This window comes from Thermobia domestica, chromosome 7 (assembly GCF_964235325.1).
Source record: "Thermobia domestica chromosome 7, izTheDome1.hap1.1, whole genome shotgun sequence".
Classification (NCBI taxonomy): Eukaryota; Metazoa; Arthropoda; class Insecta; order Zygentoma; family Lepismatidae; genus Thermobia; species Thermobia domestica.
The window spans coordinates 21754021-21778465 of NC_137460.1; the positions used below are offsets into that span (position 1 = coordinate 21754021).

General features: G+C 36.5%; 2 protein-coding genes across 2 annotated transcripts in view; one reads left to right on the forward strand and one right to left on the reverse strand.

The window, feature by feature from the left end:
* Window positions 1-264: 264 nt before the first annotated feature.
* Window positions 265-24445, reverse strand: part of LOC145689893 (parafibromin-like) — a 30230-nt gene continuing 6049 nt past the window's right edge. The window contains exon 3 of the mRNA XM_081764202.1: window positions 265-516. Coding sequence (XP_081620328.1) covers window positions 358-516 — 159 coding nt within the window. The 3' untranslated portion in view covers window positions 265-357. The remainder of the gene's footprint in view (window positions 517-24445) is intronic.
* The window catches only part of LOC145689892 (uncharacterized), a 53180-nt gene continuing 35653 nt past the window's right edge, over window positions 6919-24445 (forward strand). The window contains exon 1 of the mRNA XM_081764200.1: window positions 6919-7169. The gene's annotated coding sequence lies outside the window, so the exon portion shown is untranslated. The remainder of the gene's footprint in view (window positions 7170-24445) is intronic.

Below are 24445 nucleotides of genomic sequence, written 5' to 3' on the forward strand. Positions count from 1 at the left end.
AAATATATCGAGTGCAGTCCACTTCTGAAACAAAAGTATTCTACAAAATATTGTTTTATAAAAATTATAACTCTTGCTCACTTCACCACACGAACTTGATTATTCAGAAACTGTATGTCTTAAAAGTAGTGCATAAAAACTTTTTTTTTTTTTTTTTGTCTACGCTAAACAACAAAATCGTTAATAAAATAAGGGTAACTAACAACACGTTCTAAAAACTTTTCCAAACACTCAATAGGTATTAGCGTATCAAAAAAATGAAAGTATTATAAAAACCTTTTATTTTAAACTATTAAACATATATACAGTAAAATAAGTAACACAATATTACCAGACATTTTAAAATGATAAGTACCGCTACAACGACTCCAAAGTATTTTCGGCTGTACGCTTCACCAGTGTTGGAATTTCCAACGGTGCAGTCTTATCAATATTCGCAGACGAAACGGTTTCCCCATTCAAGTACGCCAAAAGATCTTTTCGGACAGGTCTTCGAACGACACACATGTTCTCGGCCTGAAATACACATAAAATAGTATAAAACATTCTAATTATCGCAACTTATTATACTTTAAAATACTTGTTTTAAAAAAAAAATCGATATCTTACACTTTAAGAGAGGTCCACACGAACCAGGCTGAAGGTTCATAATTGAAAAGAAAATGTTAGATTATTTTCATTTTATGAATTTCAAAGAAATGAGAAAAAATAAATCTTTTAGTTTTACGTCCCACGCTTATGCCGGTCAGGCTAAAGGAGACGGCGATGAGAGATGAGTGAAATGGTGGAATGAAGAAAGTGAGAGGAAACGGGAGAACCCCGAGAAAATCCACGAGCCACTGTGTTTGTCCACCACAAAATCCACACGGCGCGAGCTGGGATCGAACCAGGGACCCCAAGCACCGGAGGCGAACGCTATACCACTGAGCCACCGCACCCCAATGAATTTCAAATAGTGAAAAAGTGTTATTATTCAGGGAATCAAACTGGATATCTACCTTATCACGGCGATGTGTTAAACCACTTAAATCATTCTTAGATATAACTAACTAACTCTATGGCCTGTGGAATCCGGAGGTTCAATACCGCGTTCACAAAAGCTCTCCACTGACTTCTATCCTTAGTCAAATGTATCTATTATAGTTTCTACTTTGCATTCCTATTTTTGCGTGATCCATCTTACTATTGTTCTCTCATCTGCGCCTAGGTCTTCCTAATCCTTGTTTTCCCACTGGATTTTCAGTTAAAATTCTGAGTGCATTCCTACTTTCTTCTATCCTGGCTACATGACCTGCCCACCTTAGCTTTCTATATTTGATGACCCTAACAATGTTTGGTAAACGATATAAATTATGTAGTTCCTCATTATTAAGGTCCGGCCATTTCCCATTTCCGTTCCTCTTGGGTCTGAATAATAGTCTTAGGATCTTGTTCTCAAATACTTTCAGCCTGCGTTCTTTCCTGAGAGTAAACGATGTTATTTCGCAAAAATAAAGACCAACAGGCATGATTATCCAAGCTTTTTTTTTTGTCTTCGAGGTCAGTTCTTTCATTTAGACTTACTTAATGGACTATCGAAACAATTTATGTCTTCGAACTCTTTGATACACATGTCCCGGGTTCGACTCCAGTAAGAGAATTGAATATATTGCGGTGGTTCAGATTCTTGTACAACAGTAATTGTAGTACGGAGTTCATGTAACCCGAATGGTTAATGAGGGAGTTAACTGTGCTGCTGAGTGTTTAGCACACCGGCATGTAAACTGGATCCTCGGTCCTCTAGCTCTAGCGTATCCTCATTATTTGTATTTCATTGAATTAACACACATGTATACACGTTCTATACACCAACTACATAAAGAGAAACGAAAACTGGAATACGTAAACTATATTCGGTACCTTCGTAGTATTATTAGTGAAGAAAGTGACAACAATAAATAAAAGTATGGATATAAATTAAGAAAGAAAACCTTTAAAAGAAAAGCATATTTCGCGGCGTTTTAATGGGCTGTCAAAGGAAACAGCAAAAATGAAATGAAAATAAAATCTAAGTTTTACGTCCCACGGTTATGCCGGCTAGGCTAAAGGAGACCGTGATGACGAGAAATGAAGGAAATGGTAGAATGAAGAAAGTGGGAGGAAACAGGGGATCCCCGTGGAAACCCACGCACACCACAAGGTTCAATTACTGTGATCTGGGATCGAACCAGAGATCCCATGCACTAGAGGTGAACACTTTACCACTGAGCCACCGCGCTCCCCCTCAAAGGAAACAACATTAGTTGCCACAACCATCTAGGAATATAACCATTAGGTTAAGATTTCCGAAGCACATAATAGGAGAGATATTTAATTTTACTTTGAGAGGTCTTTGAATAAGTTAAGGAAAAACATTCATAAAATGTTCACCTTTTTTCACATAACATTCTGATTTAAATAATAGATTGATGAAAGTTAGAGGGTTACAGGATGAAAATAAATGTTAAATGACAAAAGCAATAGTGACTGCAATGAAGCGATCCATACCAACTGAATAAAAAGGAGAACTAATGAAGTTTTCGGTATCTGGTAGTATTATTAATGAAGAAAATGAGAACGGTAACAAAAACAAGAATACGAATAGTGAAAAAACTTCAGAAGTCGAAAAACTTATTTTCTCTTTATTTTAAATAAGAATAAAGACAGATTCATAAAATGTTCCCTATACGATACTGTTCGCATAGAAACAAACTACATAAAAACGATTAGAAATAAATATGTCGCTTTCGAAAGTGGGTATGAAAATTAGCTGTGTAGAAACAGAATGGGGTCAGAAAAAAAGTAATATTGGAGAAATTTGTATACCTAAACTTTCATTTAGTGCGTCCAATATTTAAGCCCTCTTAGAAATGAGCAGTTTCTACAAACTAGCACGAAATTACAAGTATTGAGGAAAGTCGTCTGCATAAGTTTCTGACACTAACAAACAATTTCAAAAGAAGAGGATTCTAGTGCAAGGGAATTATATTTTCACATTAACAAAATGGGCAAGGGAGAAAGATTGCCAATGAGTTCCCAATCTGTTCAGGAAGGTGTCAGCGAAAATAGAAACAGAGGTACAGTTAATAACACATTTAAGTATTAGACGCAGTAAATAAAAGAAAAATAAAATGAAACTGTTTTACGTCCCACGGTTATGCCGTTTAGGTGATTATGAGAGATGAGTGAAATGGTGGAATGAAGAAAGCGGGAGGAAACGGGAGAACCCCGAGAATACCCACGACCACGGTGTTTGTCCACCTCAAAGTCCACACGGCGCGAGCTGGGATCGAACCAGGGACCCCAAGCACCGGAGGCGAACGTTCTACCACTAAGCCACCGCACCACCGCAGTAAATAAAAGAGTACATGTAGATATTATAAGCATGAGTCAATTCATATTCTTTAGTAAATACTGGAGCCAGTTATAAAAAGGAATAGGAACTGAACATGATAGTGAAAAGGAACTGTATTGAGAGATGTGTTAAAAGATATGGTGGAATAGAAGAAAGGCAATTGATGAACAATATCGAAACGAATAACTGACATCTCTCAATGATGATAAGAACCGTGGATAAAATTGAATGTATGATCACAGTTATTTTAACTAGAACTATTTCTAATTTCAAAATTATTTTACTACTTTCGTTCCCAACAATTACACGAACATTTTTGAAGACCTAACTGATATATATATATATATATATATATATATATATATATATATATATATATATATATATATATATATATATATATATATATTCTATATACTTTAACTGTCTCTAAAATGTCTAGATATGCTTTCTGTCGTTATATTATATATATGTATATTTTAAGAATATAGTTAAGAAATAACCTAGGTATTTAGTTACCAATTAGCCATAAATGAAAGCAAGTCAACTTGGAACTTTCGATACCTTTTATTGTAGTGTATTATAGTTCTTTTCAGAGATAGTTACAAAGGTCCTGGGTACATAACAACGGTAGTACAGACTATCAAAGATAATGGGTTCTAGGATCGAGCTGTCCTAAACATAAAGCATTTTAACCTAGATTGACAGCATTGAATATATAACATATACATTACACAATGTAATTATAAGTGTATACAAAGAGTCATTCGCCTTGAAGACGAATTTCGAGAGAAAGCGATATTAAGCTCCCTTTCTACTCCAGAATACACCTGGCCAACGTCATAATGAGACCTAGTTAACTCTATTTTGCAATATCTTAATTAATAAGTTATGCATACTTGTAATATATGACTTATTGTACTTACATAATTACAACCATTCCTACACTATATAACAAAATGTAACGACGAGTAAAATTCGCGATTACACAAAGTGACTTCAACACAAGTACACTTTGGCCGAAAGTTAATTCAGCTAGGTGATACAAGTCTCGGAGCTGATTTATTTACTTGCCCTACAGACCACGGATGGGTCTTCACGGGTTATGAAGCGCGATAGACTGTGCGGAGAGATCCAGCTCACGTATGGGTCTGAATCGTACTGAACCTCGAATGAATCGAAACAAGTCGTTATAAAGCATCTCAATTCTCTTTCACATTACAAACCGTAACTTTGACCCAACTACGTCATAGCCCTGTATCCTATTCCACTTTGGCCAAAATATTATTTTTGATATTTCTAAACTCGGTCACCGCTTTCCATCAATCTTGTAATGAGGACACTTAGTTATATTTCCGTTGAAGAACCTATTTCTTCTGTTTCTTTTGACTGTGACGTCACTCAAAGACTGTTAGATTTTCTGTGCAGTGGCTGTTAATAGTTTTGCGAAGAATTCTCTTCCGTGTTAAGGACAGTTATTGCTTTGTATTCTTTCTATTGTTCACTAAAGTTTTTAATGCCTCCCTTCTAGAATTTTTTTGATTAAAAAAAGAAATAAATTTTTCTGGATGTCGTCCCTTTTTCTCCACTGGAACGTGGTACTCCCATGCTAAAGAAATACACACGGTCAATACTGAAATGTATGACAAAGTTCTTGTTTCTGGATGAGTACCATGACTGTAGTAGGATGCGATTACAGGTTTAGCGTTATTTGTGTTCCTCAAGTGTCCATGTGCACTCGGTTGAGCAACGCAGTTTACCATGAATGTACTGGTACGGTTCTTGGAAGTGAAACGCTGAGTTTTTAGGTGAGTAGGCATATAGTTAAATAAGACGGGAGGAAACATTTTCACTTATAATTACTAAAAATTGAAACACAAAATTTTCACTTAACACCTTCACTGTTGGCCGTTTCTCTCTCTTTTGACAAGTTAGGGTCTATGAGCATATGTTGCCAAAGTTAAAACTTGTGAAAGAGAATGAGTAAAAGAAAAACCATCTGTACGCAATGCTACAGAGAGGAAAAAAAAGGCTTTTTTTATATTCAGTATGTATATTGAAATTTAATGTTTATACAATCAGAGTCACAAAATGGTTGTGATAACTCATGATTAAAACCTGAAATACCTTTTTTCTGAGAGAGAGAACACTGGTCTCGAACACCATATAAAACAGTAACTCATGTTCTAATATTTACATGTAGTGAAAATGAACGTTGGCCGTGTATAGGGAGTTTTGTACAAGCATACTCTGTAAATTGATATCTGTAATTAACCTTAAATGTTACATAGTGAAAATTTACGACACTGATTTCAGTTGCAATGAGATATATGACAGACAAGTGTTCTTTCAATAAATTGTTAATGTTATTTGTTTGCTATTTATGTAAGCACCATAATGTCAAATATTCTTATTTTTTATATCGATGTTTTCGTAACCCTTTGAAAGCTGATTTGTGCTCCAATCTCTCGTAGTATGTCTCATTATGCATTTCTTTAATAGTTGAATGGCATGAATGCAACTGAGGGAAATGGAACGTGGGGGGCTTGATACGAAAACATGAATTTTTAAAAGGCATAGATAATTCCATTTTTGTAAATTTTTATCCCCTAACAAAAATGAATTCCGACACCAACTATATACAATGTTATTCCGAAGTAAAATATTTCCAATTGAGCATAGAGATGTTATCTGGTAGTGGTTTGTATTGAGTACTTGTAACGCTATCAGTGGCAGAGTGTTTTGGTGTTGAAGTAGTTATCGGAATAGGAAATCTGCTGGGGGTGGTGGAAGGAGAAATAGGGAGAGGAGTTTGGCTGTCGGATTGATCGGGAGATTCAGACAAAGAAATCTTTTGTATTGGAGACAAATTGCGTAAGGCTTGTCGTTGAATTTCATCTGCACCATTGGTATTGTGAATGGTGGGACATGGAGCATACCTTGACTGTAATTGTTGTTGGAATAGGCTCGAATTCCTACGTTTGGTACAACAGTAACGAAAATAACAGAATAATATGATAACGCTCATCACTAGTAAGACTAACATTACAATTGTGATAGCAAGTCCTATTCGGTATGATGTTTCGGTAGAAGCATGGCTGATCGTGAGGGTCGAACAGAGGACCATCAAGATAAATTCCCTGAAAGAAAAAGAAATATGTTTCAGGACGGGGTCTTGAAATGAAAGTTATGGGTAAAGCGTAAAAACGAAATTCTGACTTTTCTGATTTTTTTTTTTTTTTTTTTTTTTTTTTGAAAGATCTGTTCGATGGGAAGCTTTGCTGAAGAACAAGGAAAAGACAGCATTTCCATGAATACGGAGGTCATTGAACGAAGCATAGGTCATTGCCAATTGCAACAAACTATTTGGAGAAAATGTATCGCCAGGGTTGCAAATCGCGAGCAAAGAGAAAGTTTTTGATAACGTAGTGGACAGCATAGGGCAATCATGCAAAACACTACGAAAAACTGGAGCAAGTTTGACTGCAACGCTGGAGGAAGTACTACACTCGTCTAAGTTTGGATAAGGAAAATAGTTTTTCCGTGGTTAGTGCTTCGTGTTACACGGTAAAACGTGACAATTTAATCTGTGAAATGTGTGTAGTGAAGTCGTTGGTAGAGTTGCAAAATGACTACATGGAGGTTTTTTGTGGGTTTTCTTGTGGAGGAAAGAAAAAAAAAGTTGTTAGTATGTGTGTGTGTCAGTTAAAGCCTATTGAAGCGTTTGCAGGGGCGCATCGAGAATTTTAAGAGAGGGGTTATCAGCATGATCATTCCTTGTGTGTGCAGATGAAAGGTAAGTATGCTGCAATGATGCTATTACTTTGTTATATCCCTGATACAGAGAGTTTGAAAGAAACAAAAATGAATTTTTCGTTTCGCTCATTTTCTTTGTCTGAAAATGGGGTGAAGGGGTGAAACGTAAGTGATTCGAGGTTGCACTGAACGCATGTTTCTCGTCTCGTGGGCCATTCTAATGTCAAAAGGAATCTAATGTTGAGTCCTTGAAAGAATTAAAAGAAGATGTCACAGCAGGGGGCATGGGGCCTGTCCATCCCGGCTAAGATCCAAAGTTTTTTTTTTTTTTTTTTTTTTTTTTTAGGCAGAGAGACGGATTGTGAGAAATATGATTGTGAACAAGGAGTCTTGCTAACCACGGCGTACAGCACAATTAAACTATTTTAAGTATTGTTTGTATTTTGTCACAAATTCGGGGTTGGGTTGGTCGTCAGGGACGTACAGTTTCATGCGTGCTTTGGTAACAGGTGTTTCTTTTCCCTTGGAATCCTGCAGTAAGTAACTGTTTTCATCAATCGATGAGATAACAGAATACGGCCCTTCAAATTTAGGGGCTAGACTTTTACACTTATCTGCTTTGGTGTATAGACGTTCTATAACGACTTTCGTACCCGGAAGAAAGCTGGTTGGAGGCTTTTGTGAATGCAATTTCGCTTTTTGCCTTTCGAAGATTTTATTTCGCTTATATAACACATAGTTTCGTGTGTCTCTGAGACGTGTTAAGCGTTCCTCATTTCCGGGCTGGTCAGCAGGGGCGTTCAAAACACGATCAATAGGAAAAACTGGCTCTATGCCGTAAACTACTTGAAATGGGCTTATACCAAGTTCTGAAATTGGTGTTTTGTTCACCGTTTGGGTGGCAAGTTGTAAAAAACGAGGCCAGTCTGAGTGGGAGTCTTTTGTAAGAAAACGCAACGCATTTTGAACTGAACCGATTCTGCTTTCGGCATAACCTAAGGAGAAATGACCTTTTGGAAGCACGTATTTCACTGTAATACCCAAACTATTTAGAAAATTCTTAGTTTTCTGACTTTTATGGCTAGTTGCTGGTTGAGATACAAAACAGATGGAACAGAGAAAGGCGTTATGATCTTGTCCATAAGAAATGCAATGAACTCGTCACTGGTAGGCGATTTTACAGGGGCTGTTATTACATATGAGGAAGCGTGACATGTGGCGAGATAGAAATATTGGTAGAGGTCATCTTTGGATGGCATTAGCTTACCACATAAATCAATCGAGAAGCAAGAAAAGAGGCTGTGACTGGGTAATTGTTGCACATGCAAATTAAGCGGAGTGTATGCTCTTTTATACATGCTGCAATCATGACAGCGTTTTAGTTTATGAAATAGCCACTTTTTCATGTTCGGGAAAAAATATTTTGATTTGAGCACAAGATACATTTTTTGAAAGCCTACATGACTTAACACATTTGAATGTATTTCTGAGAAAACAGAGTTACGAAGGCGTGTAGGAATACACAGAACTTTTCTGTTTTCTGGTATTGCTTTGATACGTTTGTATAGCAATCCTTTCTCTAAAATGTAAGCGTTTTTCCATTGTTTGTACTGCGGGTGTTGCTTATCTTCAGTTTCTATTACTTTTATGATTTTCCCAAAGTAATTGTCTTCTCGTAATAGTGAACCAATATCAGTAGTTTTATCGAGTGCCAACATGTGTAGTGGATGCAGTTCTGTAGCTGCGTCCTGTAATGTGTCAGCAGTGGCGGGGAGAGGATTTTTTGACATATGATCAGCAAGTCCATTCTGAGTGCCCGCTATATGTTGAATTTGAAATTGAAAATTGGAGAAATAGTCACGCCAACGCTGAAGTTTGCTGCTTAAGTGATTAGAATTTTGCAGGGCTGTCACGGCAGTACTATCTCTATACACAGTAAACGGTTGACCCACTAAATACTTGTAAAATTTCTGCAAAGAAAAATACACAGCATATACCTCAAGTTCGTACGTGGGGGGAGGGGTTTTTCTGGGGGGATGCCTGCTGGAAGCATACATCACTACTTTCCACTCTTTTTCACCGATTTTTCTCTGTAGTAATGCCGAGCCGACGCCAAGCAGAGATGCATCACAGACTATAGCGTGTTCGGTATTGCGTGTTGTGTACATTTGTAGGAGTGGGGGAGAAGTCAATGCTTTGCGCATCTCTTGGTACGCAAGCTCACAAGCGTCATCCCAATGAAGTTTACGAGGATTTCCTTTGAGGGCGTTGTACAAAGGCGCCAATTTGAGGGAAATATCCTTAAAGAAATTCCGAAAAAAATTTATCGAAGCGAGCCAACTTCGAAGTTGTTTGACAGTTTTCGGTTTTTTAATTTTTAGAATTGCGTTAAGTTTATCAGGATTGGGACGAATTGTTTCGTTGTTCACAATGTAACCTAGACATTTTACTTCCTGCACACCAAATTGCGACTTGTCTAAATTGAAAAGCACGGAATATTGCTGTGCTGCTTTAAGCACTTTTTGAAGCGTTTGAAGCATTTCTTCAAATGAATTTCCGATTACATACATGTCATCTACGTACAAAGCAACGCGAGAAGGATCTATATCTTCAAAAATTTGTTGTAATATACGTTGCAAGTGAACAAACTCCATGGCTCTGGATAAGTAGAGTAACAAATAAAACACAGTTCTGACCAGAGCAGAATGAAATATATTAAAAACTATACTTACAATGTTACAGTTTCAAGGACCTAACGTCCTCTTCATCAGACACAAACACTGAGAAAAGACATGTGACAGCAGATCTTATATACATGAGAAAGTGAAAGGCCACGCCCCTTCTTCTCTCTCATTGGTCGGAGGGAACCAATGAGGATAAAGTTACTTACGCGCAAACAGAAAAATATAATGAGTCCTTTCACTTTTTCTAACACTTCCTTAATGAGATGACATACAAAAAAAAAAAAAAAAAAAAGTAAATAACAAATAGAAAATATTAAATAAGAAAAAAAAATATATATAACTAAATATATAAATATATAAATTTAAATAAATAAATAAATATTAATAGTCTATATGCACTTTTCTTGTTCCTTTTCTAAAACATCCAACAATTTCTCCCATTGCTCGTGTATATTCATACCGCTTGTCCAATTCATTAGGTTCTCCTCTTGTTCTCTCTTTATTCTTCTAGCCTCTTTCCACTTTCTAATAATCTTCCTCTTCTCTCTCTCTAAACCCCTAGCTCCCTCCCAGTCTATTTTATGTCCCGTTTCCTTCACATGTTTGTATATAGCATTATTATCCCTTTTCAGTCTAACATCATCCTTATGTTGTTTTAATCTGTCCATAAGCCTTTTCCCCGTCTCCCCTATGTATTTCGTGTCACACTCCGAGAGAAGCAGTGATAAGAGATCTAAGAGAATGGGAAAGGAGTTTTGAAGAAAAAGTTAATACCAGATTAGCCAACAAAGGAAGATTGTTAGGTTGGAGAGAAGAAAAGGATAATAGGAACAGAGTGGTAGTGATAGGTGACATAGTTTTATCGGAAGAAGAGGAGAAGTACTTAAGTCTAGGACATAAATTTAAGGTTAAAGAGGAAGAAGTGGACAAGAAAGAATTGGTGTACACAGTAGAACAAGCCATTGTAGACATAAAAGATAAGGACGAGAGAGAGAGAATAAGGAAAAAAGCATTGTCGATTGTTAAGCAGAATATGAACAAGAAGGAGAGTAACTTAAGGAAAGAAGAGAAGGAAGGACTGAAAAGATTAAGGAAAAGAAAGGATATCGTAGTGGAACAGGCGGACAAAGGAGGCGCGTTGGTAGTAATGGAGAAAGGATGGTACCAGGAGAAGCTAGAGGAGTTATGTGATCAGACATATGAGGAAGTCGGTAACAAGGACATGAAAGATGAAGTGTTGAAAAAGATAGTACAAGAAGGGAAAAAGGCGGGGATTAAAAAGATGATCAACGAAAAAGGAAGGATTCCTGTCATGAAAGGTTTTCCGAAAATACATAAGAAGGACGTGAAGCTAAGACCAGTACTGGACTGCAGAGGTAACTATTTTGAACCACTAGAGGAGAAATTAAGAGAGATAATGGACGAAATCAGACAAGGACAAAAGACATGCAGAGTGAAGAACACGGAAGAATTGAGGAAGAGGATAGATGAGATTAAGTGGAATCAGGAGAAGGTGTTAATGTTTAGTGTAGATGTTAAAGCCATGTTCACCAGTATAAGAAGGGATTATGTCATAAAGGCAATAGAAGAGGAGATGGAAGGGAAAGTTATAAGTCAGTGGAAAAAAGAGAAAGTTATAAGAGCGCTTAAGACTTTGTGGGAAAATAGCTATTGCATAATTGGAGAAAGACTAGTGAAGATAAAAGAAGGTTTAAGCATTGGATCCAAGCTGAGTCCAGTTCTAGCGGAAATAGTAATGAACAAGTGGGAGAAAAAAGTGACAGAACAAGCAGGAGGAAAGTTACTGTTCTTTTGCAGGTATGTTGATGATTGTTTAGGCATATGGACAGGGAATAGAAATCAACTGGAGAAATATGTTGAAAGTATAGAAGACCAAGAGAAAGGCATAAGGTTAGAATTAGAAGTTGAAGAAAATAACTCTATCAATTTCATGGATATGAAGATAGAGAAGCAAGGTGAGAAAGTGACTACTAGTTGGTATCAGAAACCGTGTTGGGCAGGTATTTATTGCCACTGGAGAAGTGATGTAGACAAAGCAACTAAGAAGAATTTCATTAGGAACATGGAAAGGAAGATAGAAAACATCAACAGCGAGGAAGAGAGAAAGAAAAAAGATTTGGAAAAATTCTACAAACAATTGAACAATAATGGATATAAGATAGAGCAGTTTAGGAGAAAGAGAAAAGAAGATAATATGGATAGGAAAGAAGAGGAAGACAAGAAGTGGTACGGCATTCAGAGCATAGGCGAAAAGACCGAAGTGCTGAAGAAGTTATTAAGAAAAGGTGGTGTGAAGACTTATAGAAAAGGAGGAGAAACTTTGTTGAAGTGCATAAGGAAGAAAAGGAAAAGGAAGGAAAATCATATAGAGGAGCAGGAAGAAGGAGTGATATATGAAGTGAAGTGTAGTGAGTGTGACATGAAATACATAGGGGAGACGGGGAAAAGGCTTATGGACAGATTAAAACAACATAAGGATGATGTTAGACTGAAAAGGGATAATAATGCTATATACAAACATGTGAAGGAAACGGGACATAAAATAGACTGGGAGGGAGCTAGGGGTTTAGAGAGAGAGAAGAGGAAGATTATTAGAAAGTGGAAAGAGGCTAGAAGAATAAAGAGAGAACAAGAGGAGAACCTAATGAATTGGACAAGCGGTATGAATATACACGAGCAATGGGAGAAATTGTTGGATGTGATAGAAAAGGAACAAGAAAAGTGCATATAGACTATTAATATTTATTTATTTATTTAAATTTATATATTTATATATTTAGTTATATATATATTTTTTTTCTTATTTAATATTTTCTATTTGTTATTTACTTTTTTTTTTTTTTTTTTTTGTATGTCATCTCATTAAGGAAGTGTTAGAAAAAGTGAAAGGACTCATTATATTTTTCTGTTTGCGCGTAAGTAACTTTATCCTCATTGGTTCCCTCCGACCAATGAGAGAGAAGAAGGGGCGTGGCCTTTCACTTTCTCATGTATATAAGATCTGCTGTCACATGTCTTTTCTCAGTGTTTGTGTCTGATGAAGAGGACGTTAGGTCCTTGAAACTGTAACATTGTAAGTATAGTTTTTAATATATTTCATTCTGCTCTGGTCAGAACTGTGTTTTATTTGTTACGTTGCAAGTATATCGTGGAATTTTTATATCCCATTGGCAATTTCCGTAGTTGCATTTGTGTTCTAGGCAATTGTAAGCTAGGTACACTGAATGCAGTAAATGGACGATCTTATTCGCGAAGTGTTACTTGAAAAAAAGACATATGTAAGTCCAATGAACAGATCCATTTGGCGTCAGATAGTTTTTAGAGAGAATCCTGAACCGAAATGATTGGATGGTTGATACTGATACAATTATCATTTAATTTTGTGAGATCCATTACACAACGAACCTGTTTTCCACCTGGTTTGGGAACAAATAAAACATTGTTGCGTACAGGACTGTCGGCATACTCTAAGACTCCTTGGTCTAGAAGTTTAAGAATTTCATCTTTCGCTTGAGGCCGAAGCCTGTGAGGAATTGTATATGCGACAGCTTGAAACGGTTCTTTGGATTGAAGTATATATATTACTGCAAACGTCTTTTTGCACCTCTCAATGTTCAAATTCAGTAATAACTCTGCAAAGAAAGAAAATTCAATATAGAAAACATGCAAACTCGGTGATATAATCCGTAGCGTAAAATTAGTAACAGTGGGATATTAATCTTTTGACAGGGCTACTGGGGGCAAGGGTAAAGAAAAGCCCAAGTTAGTATGAATGATGAAAAAATTCAAAGACTTATCGAGATTGTCAACTGAATTGGAAACGAAAAATGCGTTTAGTGACAATAGACAGGGAACAATCATGATATGGAGTTGACGAAGAAAGATAAAATCTGACTGTATCCATTGTTGTGCATATTAACAATAACAGACTGTTTGTCATTGATATTCTATATAAAATTGTTCCATTTTCCAATTTGCAAATATGCTCTAAAGGAAAAGTTGCAGTGGCAGTATGTTGAAAACGTCTCAATAGAATAAACGTCAAAGTTTCAAACTACCAGCAGTTTCTTCCTGTCTATCTTTAATAATCAAATATTGTGGGACATGTTCCACGATCTTTTCCTTGTTCGCTTTTTTTTTTTTTTTAATTAGAATTTGTATATTCGATTTGCAAGGGGGTTTGATGCTGTGCTATGGTGTAAAAATAATTATAATCCCCTCCACTTCCCCGTCATCGTTTTGGAGGACCAACGAGACGGAACCCTTCTTAGAAAGCTGAGCGATGACTCCAGTCCCAATGTGAGAGGCACAAGCGACACTTCTATCTTCGACTGACGACTGATAAGTAATTTTAAGGAGAAAACAGTCCTACTGGCTCATGGTAAAGGCCAGGTTTCTTTGGAGCTCCAACATGCCGCATTCTTAGCTTTCCCTTTCAGGGCATTACTCCAACCAGTACGACTACGCGCCAACAAGCTTCACTCCGCCGTAACAAAGATCCTACGACATCCAAAATCGGATCCATATAGTCACTGCCAGGTCAAAATAATTTTTAAAAAATGGAAATCAGGCCCATAAATCATATCCGAGTCCAAAATCGTACCCGAATTACGACTTCCGAGTTCTTTTGGGTCTCGCTCGCTAAAATGGTTGTATATCAGACAAAGCGGTAACCCATGACGAAAATTACCTCAATTGAATAATATTAAATGGTGCCTCAAGCAAGTTTTGAATCCATTTACAGCACATAATATGAGGCAAATAGTTGTAATAAAGCTTTGTAAGTTCGAAACGGCTGGAGGCAGTGAGTCCATATATTGGGTAGGAATAATTGACGTACCGCCGCATCTATTGATGTACAATCATGGTGGCCATCTTTGTTTCAGATTCAAAATTTTTAATGGAAAGGTCATGCGACATATCGTTTTGGGATAGCTTCTGAAAAAAAAAAAAAAAAAGAAAAAAAAGAAAAAAAATAGAAATGAAATGAAACTTTCAGGTTTACGTCCCACAGTTATGCCGGTTAGGCTAAAGGAGACGGCGATAATGAGTAATGAATGAAATGGTGGAATGAAGAAAGTGGGAGGAAACGGGAGAACCCCGAGAAAACCCACGCACACGGTGTTTGTCCACCACAAAGTTCACTTGGCAGGAGCAGGGTTGGAACCCGAGACCGCTAGCACCAGAGGTGAACGCTCTACCACTGAGCCACCGCGTCTGGGATAGCTTTTCACTACACATATACATCTAACCGCATTTTTAGCTTATTTCTAAACGTTTAAATACTTATTACCTTTGAAAAATAAATGCTACGACGTATCGAAAGGTAACTATCAGTGGTTTTACAACTCATTGCGGACGGAAGATTTGTAAGAGTTTCAGAAGAATTTTCTTATTTGAATAACTTCTCTGAATTACAGTATCAGAGACAGAGATCAATGTTTCAGTCATTATACACTACAAATAAGAATATACAAATATGAATCGTTCCAAATAGTATCAGCCTTTAAATATATTCTATTTCATAAGAAAACAATATACACGCGCACACAAAATTTCTATTCTCAAAAATCACAATTTATTTCAGGGTGTCTACTAAAATTCCAAAATGAAATTTCGTGACATTTTCGTGACCTTTTCTTTACCAAATCACACAATTTCCTAACATTCTCAAGAGCGAATTTGGGTGCAAATTAGACCGAATTTTCATCCATGCGACAGAAACTTACTTTACTAGCGATTTGGTAGCGTCTAAAGCCGACCATAGACATTTTTGGTGGTGAATTTTGACGTTTTATAAAACAAAATTTTCCAATATGTACTTACACTTGTACACTTAAAAAAAAATCGTGATCCAAAAACTAAATTTCGTGACCGTTTTCTGATTTCATGACTTTTTCTTGACATTCGTGACCGATAGACACCCTGATATTTACATGCCAGCACAGAAAAATTAGGTGAAAATTGTAGTTGTGTGAAATATATCGACATCACTCTCATCGCTCAACAGTGTTTCCTTATCTTGTTTGTTAACCATGTAGAAGCGCTGCTAATTGCTTCGACATAACTGAAGAAATTTTGTCAGAAATTGTTTGACTGCCGGATGCTTTGGTAGGCAACATAGTAGATACTTTCTGTTGAATGATATGAAGTATCTTGTGTCGACTCGATCCAACTTTACAGTGAAATATATTTGGTCGGACATGTGACAAACTAAATTGTTTGATCTAGCTTCAAACACAATCATTTCTATTCCAAAGTTATTCTATGAATTACACAAGTGCAAATCCAGTGATAGAAATGCAGTCTACTTAATCGCTGCAACTACTGAAGTCTTAGGATGTGATGTGGAAAGTTTGCTTACAGAGAGAAAGAAATTTTAGGAAAAAGAAAAAAGCTAAAGACATTTAAGAAAAATTCCATTTACTGGTAATCAACTTCCTGGTAGTCCATTGAATAGAATTAACAGATCATAAAAAAGTAGACAGGCTTCCAATAATTTTCATTTTAAGAAAAGTTCCGTTACCTGGAGTACAACAAATTGAAGCTGTACTGGAAAAAGCAAGATGAATTTGATAAACTGACTGAGTGAAGGGTGACAGGTGAAATGCAGACTGTGTACTGTGATACTGTTGCCTCTGTAATATTAATGTATGCCAACTTATTGGATTGAAATCCGAACGTTGACATACTAAGCTACATCTACACTTAACTCATAATAATGAACATGTTAGCCAGGCACGTAGCCAAGTGGGGGGGTCCGGACCCCCCCCCCCTTCGAGACCAGAAATGAAAAAAAAATATGGGAGGAAGAAACAAAATGAAATGAGAAAAAGAAGGGTCGCGTTAAAACTAAAAAAGATCAGGAGGCTTTTGGTTATACTTTTTAATGAGGAAATTTCTATTACTTGCAATACATGGTGGTGCGGTAAGCGAGATATCCTGGAAGAGTCAGGGAATTTGAAATTTCTAGAAAAATTACGGAATTCTCAGAATTTCTGCTACTAGCCAGGGAGATTTCAAACTTCCGAAAGCATAGTACCATTGTGTAACAGCGTGGACATTTTTTATCATAATTTTTCGTTATCGCATCCTTGCAGTATCAAACATGTTATTTCAAAAACAATTTTCTACTGCTCCTTTAACCTGTCATTTGAACAGACAGTAGTTGACGGAATAATAAAAACAAGAATTTATGTGGAAAGAAAGTTCTGTTCACATTTGATTCAACAGAGAAATGAACGCAGATATTGTAAAATATTTTACAAGACATTATTGAGTAGGTACTTTTTATAATAGTTAAGGTCATAATGAAAGCGAAATTGTTATATTTGAATGAAAATATTTACCATGATATTTTCTTTTTATAGTCCTAACAAACCAATATATGTTGATAGTAAAGTAGTTTACATTGATCGAGCTCCTGGGCCTTCAGAATTTCATCCTCCCCCCCCCCCCCCCGCTTTACGAAATCTTGGCTAAACAAGCCAATATATGTTCCAGTAAAATAGTTTAGAATTATGGAGCCCCTGGTTTGATGACCACAGTATTTTATGTTACGAGCTCCCCCTCCCCCTTCACGAAATCCTGGCTACGTGCCTGTGTTAGCATGAGGGCAATTTAGAGTATAATCTCATAAACTACTTTATTTAGGTAGGGCAATAATTTCTTCTATGATGGTCACTTCAAAACTCTCTCGGGTTCATTACTCATTCTGTCCACCTACTTTTTCTTCCTAGTTTTTGGTAGCGTTATTTCTTCCGCATACAATTACATTTATAAGAATTTCCTCATGACTCGAAGAAGTGTTTGTTACTGAGTTGAGACATTGCTACATAACTTTAAGTTATATTTCCTCTTAAAAGGCATGTTTTTCAGTTCAGTTGTCCAGACATAGTTTTCAGTTGTTACGCAACTTCCTTAATTGCTCTAAACATGTGAACGACTTAACAGCACCAGATTGGGAATTGAGTTTTTATTTCCATTTAAAATATGAAAATTTGCAAAAGATTAATATCAGGATTAATAAAATAATATTTACCCTTTAGCAATTAGCTTCAGTAATATTACAATGTAGGAACTAAATGAAGATTGCACTTTGCTTGAATAACTAATAAAACGTGATTTACTTTATCTTCCTTACCAGCGCCAAATTTTAGAAACCTTTTCACGGAGCGTTTTCCACGTTAAGACAAATTTACCTACAACAACAGATCCAGATGTTTTGATCTTTCGAAAAACATGGGGAAAAAATTGATACAGGGGAATTCGAAACTAGATATCAGGATACTTATGTACGACCTGTTCTTTATCATATCTCTGACCAGACTGATTTCTGCATAAATATCCCAAAAAGACAACAGGATAAAGACTATCTCAAAGAACTACTGGAGCTAATAGTGTGGTAGAAATCACAGTCGGAAAAAAAAAAAAAAAAATTAGTGATCACAACATACATTGAAAAGTAATGTGTGATGAATTTACCCTAGGAGGGGTAATGTGGTAGAAATCACAGTCGAAAAAAAAAAAAAAAAGTTCTATATTTTTAAATATCTTTCATACAGATTGAAAAACCAGAGATTGATTTATTTCTCTATGTTCATTGAGTTAGAAGAGACCAGAAGTTTCCACCTAACAGTAAAACTCTAAATATTATTCTATGCTACGTGACTTCTATAGGTGAGTGGGTCACAACAGAAATAGGTTAAGAGGAATTTAACCACAGTTACACGATTGATACAAAAGACTGCCGTAAATTTGCTTCGGGGTCCAGTTGGTACAGTGGAGAGGCAAAGCCAGTTGCTTTGAAGAAGTCTCCATCGTTCGGAACACAGAGATAGATCTCTCCTGCCCATCAAAGGTTGGATCTTCTGGTCTCTTCTGCCGAATAGTATTGTAAGTGACTATCCTTCTACTTATCCCATAATATGGATTAATGTTGAATTGTGATTTTGCAATAGGAAATGTTCAAGATTCTTACCGTGTAATAGGAAATGTCTCACTTTCGTAATATTCAATTAATTAACTTTCACTTTTCTTACCATCATTAGTTAGTTATTAATTTTGTAACTTCATTTAATTTGTCTTATCATATTTCAATAAATCATTGTAAATATACTAGCAACCCTTTTTTACATCATTTAAATATTCACGTTTCCATAACTTAACTAAAGGTGTATCTTATTTAGTAGTGACAGGCATTTTGGTTAGCCAATGCTCTTGCCAAGATAATTTGTTTACATTTGCTAATGACGTTATGGCTAACAGAATTAAATATTACACCCCAAAAGAAAAGTACACCACAATAGTACTGTTTCTTGGAGGAATACCACCTGTTGCGATTGTGTTCAAGTACCCATAAGCATTTCACCACGCATGATGGATATTCGAAGTTACATACTGCATCAAGATATTTCTTTTTAAGAATCAACTTCATATTCAAGAAGAGACAAAAATATATATGCAATTTTATTGACTGTGTTTATACGGAAACATGGCTTTTAGAGATGCTGAGGCACCACCTAATGATTTTTTATTAATGAAAAAGTTAGTTGTTGAATAGCCATATCCTGAAGTTGGAAGAACGTCCTTATTAAATGTTGCGCACATCTCTAGTGTCTCCTGAACTAGCAACTGTTTTTCATTATTTTTTTCAACGTACCTCTAAAGATATAAAACTTAAAATGATTCAAGCGATAAGACCACATGTAGAACAGACGACCCGTAAAAGAAATGCTGTTAGCTGAATGGATGTTGGGAACAGTTATCTATCTCAAGATTTCATCTTTCTACTGACTTCTTGCAGACAACCTGACGAATAGTAAAACAGAATCAATTATGAGAAAGGACTCCAAACGCCACATTTCATCGACTCATTCCCTTGTCATCTACGAAAATGCTGAGACACAACCCTTTGACGCGAGATGTGTTGCTACTATCCAAACTATATCATTAACTTATATACAGTAAACTAGCAGCGTTCACCCCGCTTCGCTGGGGTCACCCCGGAACGCAATAAACTTTGTTACTTAGATAATTTTTACTTTTTCGCTTTCAAGTGATATGATAAAAACCATAGAAGATTGGAGTAAATGTTAACATTATATCGCCTGTCATTTATGTTAACCCGCCGAGTGACACGGTCATGTGGGTTGCATATAAATACGGTTAGATTTAGCTATGATGAGCTAACAAAGGATTTGTACGTTATGGACACTTGAATGGTCAATTATCTCAAGACACTGGTAATTGAAAATTAAAGTGATATGATAAAAACCATCTAGGGTCCAAATCTTAATAACCCCCCAAAAATGAAAGAAATTGGTTCAGCCGTATTAGCGTGATGAGCTAACAAAGGATTTGTACGTTCTCTTTTATATATATAGATTAGTCATCGACATCGGCTATAACTGCCCAATTGTAAGTCGGCCAGGGGCCTATTTCTCAAAACTGCTACTCTAGTAGCTCACAAGTTACGAGCTAAGATTTAAATTTCACAAGTTCTCATAATTTATGTTTCTCAAAAATTTTACAAGAACTAGTGAGTAATTTCACTAGTGATGTGATCAAATCTACAGGACAGCTCCTAACTAAGCAGTCAGCGTACGCATCTTTGGCGAAGGAAACCCGGGTTCGATTCCAGGCGGGAGCTCATGTGGTTCGGATTCCACGTTAATCAGTAGGTCCACGTCTCATATAGCCTCGCTGCTGAACGGGACGTTAAACTCAAAATTAACTCAACTCAGGACAGCTCCTAAATGCGTAGGAAGCGAAGTACTTGTGAAATGTAGTCTTTCACAATTTTCTGTTAACGGTACATTTGATACACTCCACTGTAAAATGGGGACGGTATTGAGCATTTCGAACACAAGATAAACAAAAAGGTGATTTTGATCATTTCAATTATGATGCTGTTCATATTGAATACATAAATACATAGCACGTCCAGAAAGTAAGTTCCGTTTCAATTTATCTCCGCTGCAGCGCTGCGATCGCAGTTCCGCACATGCGCGGTAGACGCTCTGTATCAAGAAGAAGAAACGTGCGCCATTTGGAGATCGCTGTCAGTCAGGTACGCTTTGTTGTGTTTGTTTACAATGTCGGTGTTGATTGAAAATCCCGCCGCTTGTGAAATCAGAGCGGTGATTCTGAATGCGAGGAAAGTGAAACCAAGTGAAATTTATCGGCAAATTTGCGACGTTTACTCGCTCTCGGTATGGAATATGGTATGCTTGGCGGTCAACACTTCAACAATGACGACGAGCTGAAAGAAACTGTTTCCAACTGGTTGAAGACACAGGCGGCAAACTTCTATGAAGAAGGTATACAAAACCTTGTGCCACGCTATGACAAATGCCTGCAAAATTTCGGCAGTTATGTGGAAAAGTAGTTTAAGAGCTGTAGAATTTTGTGCAATAAATAATTTTTCTGTATCTGTACACAATTTAATTTTATTACCAAACGGAACTTACTTTCTGGACGTGCCTCGTATTTCAGTAATAACAAGTATTGTAGGATATACAAATTTGCATTATATCAAGTAATTAAAATCGAGAAATTTTAAAACAATGCCCTGCGTCTTTTATTTGAAATATTTCATTGGAAAAACAAGATATGTATACGTGTGACGATACATAAACGGTACACAAGTCCGTAATCTCTTATGAATATTACTACTAAACCATAAGCATACTGTGTTATAGTAATGTTCTGTGAAAAAAGGATCACTGATAAAGCAAGTCACGTACTATCGTAACAATAGTTCATGGACCTGTAGCTAGTATTTTATTCTTTTAGTTTAACAAGTTGAGTGCCATGAGCATCATATGTGGTGCTCACCTTATTTTTCTGTGGGGCCATGAGCACCATATATGATGCTCATTGTCACAAATTACTGTCAGACCATGAGCATGACATATGATGCTCGGCTCCCATTGGTACATTTTCGGGAGAAGCAAAATATCGCGACAAAAATGCGACATGACTATCCATAATTGAGCCAAAGGTAAGAAGAAATTTATGGCCTCCTGGGAGCAGTACCCTCTAATCACCTTGGCAGTCAACCTGTTAAGAAACACTCGCATACTTGAAATAATATCACAGATGTACGAACAAATATTACAAGTCTAGGTAGCATATTATACTATACTCGACTATTATACAATACACGATAAAACAGCATTTGAGCAATTGTCGGCTGACGATTCAAGCTGCATTTGCCCTAGATCCGAATTTGTTAGACAAGTTCCATTACTTCCGTCCTCTTCCTATGGTTGTTTATATTCCTATAATCTTACTATAACAAGAACAAATACAGTAGTTTTTTTTTATGTATTAGTGATATATTTCTTGTCGTCATATCATCGTCATAGATATTCTGCCGTTATTGGCATGCCACTTGCTGCAACTGGGAAACTTCCATGTTCCATGGGCTTTCGCTAACTTTTTCGTCAGATACGATTTCTCTGTTTTGATATCGTCCATTAATTGAAATCATCTTCGCCCCCTCCCTCTCTTCCCTGCCACCATACGCTCTAGAAAGTCCCTCATGATATAGTTTCTTCTTAGCCAATGTCCCAACCAGTTTCTCTTCCTCTTTTTATAATATCTGAAATAGTTTTCTTCCCGACTATTCTATAAGGTATCCAAATAAGTTCTTGCCGTTTGTGTTAGCTTTGTTGTTCGAGGGTCGCAGACATGCTATGACGTTAGTCACGTGCGCGCGATTCGATAAGGAGGTAGGCAAAGCACTGACCGACATCAATAGACGCTCGTTGGGCACACTACAGAGACCTAGCTTGTCAAGTGGCACAGTGAAATGGAGGTGTCGAAGCAACTCATTAGGGGTTGTTGTCGAAAAAGATAAATAATTCAAGTTACTTTTTGTATGTAACACTGAAACCGTCAGACTGTGAGCTTTAGCTATTCGTGTCTCTATCACAAAATTTTCGACAACTTTTTTAAAAAATAGAATATACTTAATTATATTCAGACTCGTACCTTAAAACAAAATAAGTAATGTCTAGGGTAAATAACTTAATAAACAGGTTTATAACTCAGAATCTTACCTACATATGAAATCATAACACATGAGTTACCTCTATTAAAAGTTTATCTAGAAAAAGTTGATAATTCTATGAAACATATTCCTTTAAAAGTGCATGAGATGTACCTGTTGGGTATTCTCTTCTCTAATTCCTTAATTTTTCTCTAGTTTTAGTAAACTTATTACGCTAAGGTTTCTCTAATTATGTGCCTGTGGCAGACAGAAGGGTTAGCCCTCACTAAAAGCGTCCTCTGTCAGCCTTAACTTATAAAGGGCATTGACTCACTACATCAAAAGCCCTGGCCTACGACCCTATTTCGTGTACTCCCTTAAATAGGAGATGCACTAGAAGGATATCTATCTAAATACTTATTATAGGGATAGGTAGGTAAGGAGAAATGAGTTCGCCTTATAGTAGCGAAAGATCCTTAAATAGATCTGGCAGGTAAAGGTTAGATAAGAACCATACTCCCTGAATTAGAAGATGTGATTCAAAAAACTCTATCAGTAGCCTGTTACGAGTCCACTTCGAGGGATCGAACCCAGGAATCTGTCTTCAGAGTATTCATAAAAAACTATTGTGTCCTGCAAGAGGAACAAATTACCTTATAACCGACCAAAACCGTATACAGCTTCACTTTTGAACACGTACTCAAAAATTCTAGTATCAGGGAATTGTTAATCTAAATGCCATATCCACCTAAATATGGAATGTAGCATTTCAAGGATCAAATCCTGTCCCTATTCTACAGGGCGTAATTCCCTAGCAAAAATCTGTTTCTTGAATTAGTATAAGAATTATTTTTCTATATCCCTTCTTCTCACAGGACCTCATTTTAGTCCAAGAAAGAAGTCCCTTAAAAATGAAAACCTACTAGAAGGTAGAACCTAATATAGCTCATGCCTTCTGCCCTATTTAAGACTCGGAGAACCTAACGAGTCTAAGTAAGACCTCCGTAATACTCCCCCTTCATTTACTTGAAGACCTAATATTCTCTCATGGGGAGAAAAAAGTTCCCACTCGGCTCACCGAGCCGAGTCCGTCCTATAGACTACATTTTTGGAGACTGTCCGAAGTCTCCCCCAAGACTGACGGTCAACTGGCCCCTTCCCTGCTAAAGTCTTCCGTTTATATAGGAAAGCTATCGTATCAAAGCTATGTAGAAAAAACGAATGGCGGGGAGGAGGGTGTTCTCCTACCAAAAAGAAGCTTTCTCTGAATACTTTGAAACTGACTGTTATTCCCTACAACAGAGTTGCTATCTAACTATTCTTTTTACCAGAGGTATTTTTATATAATAGCTGAAAACAGAAATAATATAAATATACATAGTAAATACAACAATTACATTTACATACAATTAATAATAATAATAATTAATCACCCAATGACCAGATCTGGATTTCTTACCCTAATAATAATAATAATAACTTAAAATATATAAATCAATACCAATATACAGATATAAAACAATATATAAATTTAAAAACATTATTTAAACATAATAACCAGCAAGTGATTCAAAAGAGTCACTTGCAAGGTATTTGCTGTATGACTTCAAGGTA